The 9,305-nt window shown below is 45.2% G+C and overlaps 1 protein-coding gene across 5 annotated transcripts in view; it reads left to right on the forward strand.

The window, feature by feature from the left end:
• PARG (poly(ADP-ribose) glycohydrolase) overlaps nt 1-8,959 on the forward strand; it is a 140,309-nt gene extending 131,350 nt beyond the window's left edge. For all 5 annotated transcript variants that reach the window (XM_078865611.1, XM_078865610.1, XM_078865613.1 and 2 more), the window contains 5 exons: nt 1,511-1,589; nt 2,786-2,894; nt 4,501-4,603; nt 5,337-5,465; nt 7,779-8,959. In XM_078865611.1, the coding sequence (XP_078721737.1) occupies nt 1,511-1,589; nt 2,786-2,894; nt 4,501-4,603; nt 5,337-5,465; nt 7,779-7,888 (530 nt within the window). In that variant the 3' untranslated portion in view covers nt 7,889-8,959. The remainder of the gene's footprint in view (nt 1-1,510; nt 1,590-2,785; nt 2,895-4,500; nt 4,604-5,336; nt 5,466-7,778) is intronic.
• The last annotated feature ends 346 nt before the right edge of the window (nt 8,960-9,305 follow it).

Here is a 9,305-nt window from a genome sequence, read left to right on the forward strand (position 1 = left end):
AGCGCGCAACGCTTACAACCTACATACCCGAGTTGGATTCTCAGCCTCGGCTCACATTCAGGGGGAGTGATATCTGGATCTGATCTTGGGCCTCCTACGTCGCAAACCCACAATGAATTGCATGGTACGAGTATGGTCAAACAGCCCTTGTTACTGACAAGGTGTCGGGGAGACCTTTATCTTTCTGTGCATTGACAAAGGGCTGTATATTATCACAATTATTGCATTATAATTATAAATGGATGACTCTCCTGGAGATATAAACAAAAAGCCAATTGAGATAGCAAGGCACCATTGCAAGTGTAGTGACGTAAATGGAGTCACAATGGCGTTTAGCGCCAGCCACTGTCACGAGTGGAACTATGCGTCTTGGGCCTCTCTCTGGCACCAGAGTAGGTTTGGCATGGAAGCGGGCCCTAGGCAGCATGATTTTGGTGACGGTCAGAGAGAGGGCAAGCAAGGACGTGACGGTCTGGGTGAACCCAAGAGGGCACGTGACCGGGACAGGGTAGCGAGCGGGCCCAAAGGGTGGCTTGAGGGACACGTGATGCTCGGTCGAGAACCTTCTGGTAAGATCCAGAAGGGGACAGGGCCGAAGGCGGAACGAGGCCACGCTCGGGAGCATAAAAGGGAAGTCCCGAGAGCAATCGCGGCTGTCTGCTCGAACGGAACCCGTCGGTGCTACGTCTCTTCGATCCTCGGTCTTCGGTCATCACGTTCGCCATCATGGGTCAGGCAGTGTGTTGGCTGACTGACCCAATTTTGTAGTTACCCCGTTCGTGGTATAGTTAACCGTTGTTACGTTATGTAGTTACCCTGTTGAGGTTGTGTAATAAACGTGATGCCTCCCAAGTGCAAGTGTGTGCCTCCGTAGAACCCACCACACAAGGAAGACCTGGGCCTTGTATCATTCTGCATATTATTTCTCGTCCCTTCAGATTTCATTTATTTTGCTCGAGTTATCCCTCGCAAAAACAAAAGTCTCCTGGTCTCAGTGGCCTGTTACCTGGTTAAGTAAAGGAACACCTGTAACCGCGAGTGTGCAATATTTGGGAGCAATGCCTTCGTGCTTCCTGTCATGGGCTTCTCATAGCCTCCTCTGAGTCGACTCAGACTAAACTTATTATGCGGCTCAGTTGAGTATAAACAATAGTGCTGACGAAACAGAGGTGGCTGGGATTAGGTCTGGCTACACCATCTCCTAAAGCAGTGGTTCTTAATCTTTACTGCAGCCTTGCACCCCTTTGAATTCTCAATCGTAAAAAAAAATATGTAAATAAATACATAAGGTTGATGAAACAAATTAGTTGTACTTGTGTGCCCGTGCTTAATTTGTGTTTCGATGATTTACCTTCTAAAAAAAATCTGGCATGTCTCGCACCACCAGAAAGGGCATCCCGCACTCCAGGTTAAGAACCACTACCCTCAAGTGATGTACTGGCCTCCAGTTGTTCCTAACAACTCTTAAGGCTAAAGGTGGGATATGTGTTTTTGTTCGTGTGATGTTCAGGAACGGAACGCTTCAGTAATTACACGGGATACGGAGATACCTTCCGGTATAATGGGCCATATGTGGACGACACGCCGCGGTATGAAATCTCACCCTTCCTTTCTCTCGTTTTCTCCTGTAAACCACGTGCATTCACATAGACACACACACGCATCCACACGCATCCACGTGCATCCACGCACATACAAACGCTGCACACACGCACACACGCGTATGCATGCACACAACAGCGGCGGCAGCAGCAGCAGCCATTGACCGCTCGGTGATGGTGACATCCTCACAGGGCTTGTACCAGGTTAACAATTTGAGGTCACGTGCAGTGTTAAAGGTCCGCTGACAGAAGCTCACAAGACAGACCCAAGTGCTATGGGTTGACTGATTGACATGATAGGCAGATGTTTCCATCTGACACCATGAAGCTTAGGGAGTTTGTTTCACCAGACCTCTGATATACACGCAAAGACAAAGAATCCCCCTTATAGCCTTAACAGACTGTTGGGGCAAGTACTGTTCGAAGGCCAGCACGGGATAAAAGGTGGGTAGCCAGCACCATGCCCGACCACCTCTGTCTGTCTCGTGGCAATGGTCACATAATGCACCAGGTTCTCATTTGAGGCCGAGTCGACCTAGGTTTGCATAATTGTCACTGGGGTTGGCCGTGAGCAGGAATCGAACTTGGGTTGTCGGGTTCATCACTGCTGCACCACCGCTTCCTACAAATACAAGATTCACCGTATGGCCTGAACAGACTTTTGGGGAAAGTGGTGTAAGTGAGCACCCATGAAGGCCGACACGGTTCAAACACAAACAACAACCGCCATTCGCCACTAAGTGGCGGTGACGTCACCACGACTCTTGTGCCAGGCCAAACACAAACGGTCCCTGTCGCACACGCACTCTCTCTCTTTTACACAAAACACTCACTTCAGTCTACTTCTCTTGATAACGATACACAAAACTAATGTTAAACAGCCAAATATACATGACCAAGATTTATTAAAAAACATTTTCCGCTGAATATTTGACGTTGTGGTAGTGCCGCTGCGAATGGGGGTTGTAATGGTGGTGGTCGTGATGGCCGATGGTGGTAATGTTGATGCTGTGGATGCTGGTTTCGTGATGGTGCTGATTATGGTGCTGAAAGTGATGATGTCAGCGGTGATGAGCTGGTGATGCCGGTAGTGCCGGTCACAGTGGTGCTGGTGATGGCACTGTTGGTGGCGTTGTTGCGGTTGGTGCTGATGCTTGCGGGTGGCCTGCCATGTCGTTGCACAGCGACGCGTGGATGCGCCGGCAAACGGAGATTGTCGCCATTGACGCCATCCATTTCTACGGCTACGTCGAGCAGTTCGAGCAGACCAAGCTGGAGCGAGAAGTCAACAAGGTGAGCACATGGTGGTGTGTATGGTCACCTGGTGTTTGTCTGTGTGGACAGCCCAGGGGGTTCTATTTGACTTTTAACAAATCTTTGCAACCACTTAAAACTATTATTTTTTGTTTATCAGGCAAATCACCTCCCCCACCCCAGCGATTTGGTGTTGTGATTTGATTCAAGAATTTATAGTTTTTTTATCACGTTCAAATTGATTCTCATTTTTGTCGTTGTCTTGCTACCATAGTCGTTTTGTGATCACAGATTAGTTAAACCCATCGTGCAAAATACAGGCAAACCTCGTTCCTGGAAATAGCCGTGTTGGGCAAAACCGTGTTCGACAAATAATAGACCTCGGTGGAAAACATTTGGTTGCGTCCTGAATTTTAAATGATAACCTCTCCCTAATTGTTAAACTAATTCTACATGATTTCCACACTTGTTGTTATTATGAAGGATGCTGAGTTGCTCTCTGGGTTATTTCGTGTGTGTACACTTTTTTATTTTCAATTTCACCTCAACACAAATCCCCCGTCTCCGTTACTCTTCTTGCACTGCTGCAGTCGCGCCCGACGGTTGCCCCCTGACACTGTCACGTTAAAGATTTGCTTATTATTTTTATTATTTTATTATTTCCCTTCTACGTGACTTTACCGAAAGAACCAAGAATATGTGTTTAACCAGGTAAGAACTCAAGCGTTTTCAAGCATTGTCACTTGGTTTCATTTGCAAGACTGACCTGGGGCATTAGTCTTTGTAATCCCAGGTAATTTTAGAAGTTGGCATATTTTGACCCTGACGCCGGCACACAACGGCCCTCTCTTGCGAGCGACATCGTTGGGGTACCACGGGGGTGGAGGGGGGGTGTACAACTTCTGCGATAGGTGAGTAGTGCATAGCGGGATAGGCGGCTCGGACAGACAACCAACGCGGACGTGTAGGACCGTAGCGTTACGTGGTGCGTCAGATCCCTTTTCTTCGGGGAAGGAAGGGGGGAAAGAGGGAGGGGGAGTCAGTCTCATTTCAAGTTCAGTCAAGTAAACTCAGGGTCTCTGGAGTGGCATTCACTGGGGGGGGCCCCAGATCTGGGTGAACTCCCCTTTCCTATTCTTCAGTTTCAGACTCAGGTGTTCTAAAGCTGCGAGAGTGAATAGAGAGTTATGCCAGAGGGTGATGGATGGGGCCCCATGATTCTTCCAGGAGCTCAGGATGGTCTTTCTAACGGAAATGTTAAAAGGGTATGTTGGTATCTGGTGATACCTTGTACAGATCGGTTATTTTATCATAGGATGTCCTGATGGTGGGACAGTTTAAGAAGGATTGAATGTACGTTTGGATCTTCAGGGTATCTTTAACGTGCGCTGAGAAGCAGATGGCTCATAGTCTTGTCATGGTAAATACACACCGCAGTAATAACCAGGGGCGACTGGTGGATTCGAACCGTGAACCTCTGCAACAAGCGGTGAATGCGCGACCGCCAGGCCGTGTCGTCGCCCAGTGTGCGGGTCTGTGTGTTTGTTGAACTTCTTTCGCACTGTACCTAGCCAACCGTGCTCATCGGAGGTGCGGTTTTTTTAACAAGCGTTGAGCTCGGCGCCGCCTCCTCCTTTGCATGCAGGCCTTCTGTGGATTCAGCTGCCCCGGTGCCGCTGGTTCCCTCTCTCCCGTGGCCACTGGAAATTGGGGCTGCGGCGCATTCGGAGGTGACAAGCGGCTGAAAGGTGACACCCTCACTTTAACCCTGCCTTCCCATTACAGTAATCTTTTTCTTCATCATCATCAGCCAAGGTGAATTCACTGCTTGCTTGGATAATTGTCAATTAGTTCCATAGTGGAGGAGCGTGAACAGCACCACTATCAGTCAGTCTTGAAATTGTATGTGAAAGATGCAAGGTAAGTTGCCTATGTGAACATGTAAGTGCCCTTCCCCCAGTGTAAACATGAAGTACATTGGTCGGATAGCCAGGGCATCATGTTGTTAAGAGGCTCCTAGGTTCAAAAGAGGGCTGAATTGCAATGCTCAATCTCCTTGGTGGATGTGCGGTATTAACATCCCGTAAATCACATGACCCTACATGTGGCCATCCTCGCTCTGAATCCCTCTCCTCTTCCCTCCACTTGTGAAAACAGACGATGCTCCGTGCAGCTCACTTCTACTTGCACCTTCATTCCCCCTCTCTTCTTCTCATCCCTGACGTCTTGGCCCGGTCATTCCTTTCTCCTCCTCCCCTTCCTGCCCGGAACTCCTTCTTTCTTGCTGCTGCTTACCTTGAGCCGTGGATTCTTTGTCTGCCTCGGGGACTTCTGTCTTGGCATCCCTTCCCACTGCCGGTCATCTTGCCCTGTCTGCTCCTCTTACGCACCTCACTCCTCGCCTTCCCGTGGTGTGCCGTGGGGTAAGACATTTATAGATTGCAATGAGAATAAATCCCGATCATGCCCTTGCGTCGTCAGCACTGCTGCAGATGCTGGCAGCGGCGGAGGCCGGGCGAGACATCGCCTACTTCACGTTTGGGGACCGCAGCCTCGAGGAAGATTTCCGCAACATCCACGGCTTCCTCCAAAACCAGGGCCGCACCGTCGGTAGGGTTCACGCACAGCTGCCAGCGAGCAGCATTGGGCACCGTAGCACTCAGCCCAGGTTACTATTAAAACTAAACTACTATTTTTTGTATTTTACACTGAGCTATATAGCTCTTTTTCAGAAGCTGCCTTGCCACAAATGATCGGTCAACGAAGTGGCTTATTCTAGATTTGAAGCTTTCGTGACTGCAAGGATGCATACTCTTAGTTCTTTCGGTAAATTCACGTAGGTAAAAAATTAAATAAAAATTAATACAAAATAAAATAATAAACGTCGTTATTTTCTTTTTTATTAATTTTAATTTCATTTTTTACCTACGTGACTTTACCGAAAGAACTAAGAGTATGAAGAGGCTTATGTGGAAATTAATAGCAGCCGAATACTCTAAACGCATGTTTCTAAATGCGTTGGGCAAAACCAGAGGACCGTGAGAAATATCCACACGAGTACGGGGAGAGAGAACATGCAAACTCCAAATATACAGGCGTCAGGGTCGTGATCGAACCCACTACCTCCTGTATACCTGGCGAGGTAGTTATCATCTCACGGTGGTTATCCTCATTGGCAGCCTTCAGCCGGTGGTGGAAATTCCTCACATTTTATATTTACGCGATATAACCCAAAAAACCTGTATTATGGACGATATTGGTCGCGAAAGCCTACGTGTTAAACAGTACAAAGACAATGCACTACCAGGGAATTTATGGCTCGGGTTTAGCAGCTACAACATGGGACCTTTTTTTGCCAGTGTCAAAGTATGAAAAAATAAGAATAGGTTTTACCCTTGTCTGGCAATAAAACAGGTTGTTAAGATGTTCAAACTCCATTTAGAAACCTTTTGCAAAGACTGAGTCACTCAGAAATCTTCATTCATAACGTTCCAACTCCGAATTGCCACCTGGCAAGTTGCTTTACCACACACTGAAAGTAACTTCGGCACGCATTTTTAAGATTACTGTTAATCAAATGAACATATATTAGGTGTATTTAACTTTATAAATAACAGCAAGAGATAATAATCACATCTGTAAATGACAAGAATTGGGCTCAACGCTGCACTGCCACCAAATTATGTTGCTATTTGGGACTTGGCCTCTTGAAAACTGCTCAAATTGACCAAAAAGTTGCCCAAAATATGCAGAAGCCACCTGTCGGCTTCCATTACTGATAATGTTTTTGTTTGCATGTTCACCACAATTAGTACTGTGCGTGGTTAATGCAAAAAGGTTTACATTTGCTGTTTTAACATCTTAACATCTCCTGTTTTATTTCCATAAAGGGTCAAACCTGTTTTTTCATACCGAGTCCTTTATCCCTCTGGGGTCTGTGTAATGCATACCTCTAAGTGTGAAGTCTAGTGGTGCAATACAATCTTTAATTGATCAGCATGACACAATAATCGTGCAGGCTCGATGTCATACGTTTCAAACAAGACACAAAATGTGTACAAATTATGCAGCCATTTTGCACATGCAAATAAACCATCAGAATATCCTGAAGAAGTACATTGTGGGCTAAATTATTTCATCTTTACTCAAAATTGATTTGATGGGAATGTAATACTAGAAGACGACTGCTCTTGTTCAGGAAATCATGATGGTGTTTTGCGTATGCACGAAGGCTGTGCGCTTTTAAAATGATTTGTGTCCTGTTTGAAATCTATGCCCTATGGAATGACGAGCTCTTGCCATAGAAATCTGGAATTTCCACCACTGTTTTAAAGTCATCAATGAAAGATTAACACTGGCCCGTGTATGTTTCAGAAGGCAGTCACTTTCATTTGGCCCCTGACACAGGAGTGCATGTGTTTGATTACAGCAACAATTTGACAATTTAGGACCGTCAAAAGCCCATGACCAAATCAACGCTTCGCCCAATGTCATTTAATCTTGTAAGCTAAGCAAGTTGAGCTTCGTTAGTTCTTGGATGGGAGACGGCCGAGGAATGTTGGGTGTGGCAGGCTTGGGCTGCAAGGTGACTAAGATATAATAGTACAGCAATGGATGATGTTTAATCTCTGTGAGACACCTTGAGTAAATGGGGGTGCTCTTGTTACACACTTGTTTATTACCATCTTTCTCAACATCTCATAAGTGAAAACTGGTGACATTAAAATGCAGGACTTTCTTCATAGAGTCTTAAGACTCGGTTAGGCTTTCCACGGAAAAATATGGGCATTTTAAAAGCTTACTCGGCTACCTAGTTATAGTTTCTCAATTGATAATCGTGAAGTGACGTAATGTATTGAATTAATTCATGAACTGTACTCAAACTGCCTGACTGCCCTCTCCCTCTGCCTTCCACTTTCATAGGTGAAGTGTTCAAGATGTTGGTGCAATTCCGCACGATCCTGCTGGAACACTCTCCCCACAGGGATAAACCTCAGCTGTACGAGTGGCTCATGCTTAAGCTGCAGAAGTAGAGGAGGCTTTCATCATCAGTTTCCTGTCCACCGACCTGCCATCCAGTCTCCGTCGCCAAATCTGCACATCCATGTCTCAGAAGGAGAGTTTTCCAACGAATTCGTCTCAAGGACTCTGAGCCTCAAGAAATCAAGTCTAAAGAATTGATTTTTCGGTCTTAAAAACGATGTACTGGGGTTCGGGTGGCTCAGGGTACTAATGCCAGCGTTAAAGCTTTAACAACCTGATTTGAAATATGTATTTCAACCACCACTTGTGGATGGATTCTGCCCAATCACAAATATTAATCACGTTACATTGACATCTGCATATAATTTGCAATATTTCTGCTCTGAGGACGAACATATTAGATTATTAAAATGTGACTGACACTATTTAAAAGGCATGAACGAGCACTTTTGTGTTAAGAGTTTCGCTGAAGTGACTCCAAGAATCGTTTTGTGGGGTTATTTCCTGTGACCTTTCCCGTATGTATGTATGTTGAACTTATTTTGCACCGTAAGTAGCCAACAGTGTTATTTGGAGGTGCGGGGTAAGGATAACAAACTTAACACAAAAAGCAGTTCTAAAAAAATGTGTTTTCAATCGAGATTTTTGTGCGCTTCTGCCTGAGAGAGCATTCTAGAATGAAATGTATCCATCTTGTGACGCAATGCAACTATCATTTGTGATATAAATTCGGAACATCTTTATTCATACAATGAATATATATGTAATTGCATATATAGCTAAGAGTATAAATGTATATAGTACTCTTTTCTAAAAAACATTTCTTGTTACTCACACTTCTTCATGTCTATAAAATGCCTCATCTTTATGATGACAACCACAAGAAAAAACCTAAGTATGAATCCTTGCAGTCACGAAAGCTTCAAATCTAGAATTAACAACGACAACTGTCGTGTCAAACCTTGGGGCCTGAGTACAGAATGACGTACGAAGTTCTATAAATTGTGTAAACCGACTTTTTGTAACTAACTCCCACAAGGGTGGTCCAGACATTTAAGCATCGTAAAGATAGGATAAAAGTGAAGTGTGATTGGGACCACTCGTCTATAAAAAAAAAACAACGATAATTAATAACTTAACATGTTGGTGACAACATTTATATTATTAACACTAATACCATGAATATTAAAATGGATGATGAATCGTCAATATTAAAAACAAATCTATGCACCTCAGCCGTAGAGTGGCTGAGGTGCACAGAGCAATGACATCTTGCCAGCAATGTTACAGGAGTGACTTCATGGTGGCGATGTTGCATGGGGGGGGGGGTTGTCTTCCTGGCAGGTAATTGGCTGGTTTAGGAGGAGTGGCGGTCCCTCGAAACCACTGACACGGCCATAAGGTTGCAATCTCATTACAACACCCATATTTGCTTTTAATGTTTATAGAGTTGGTCTTACGTTGTTT

The sequence above is a fragment of the Lampetra fluviatilis genome, chromosome 20, assembly GCF_964198595.1.
Source record: "Lampetra fluviatilis chromosome 20, kcLamFluv1.1, whole genome shotgun sequence".
Classification (NCBI taxonomy): Eukaryota; Metazoa; Chordata; class Hyperoartia; order Petromyzontiformes; family Petromyzontidae; genus Lampetra; species Lampetra fluviatilis.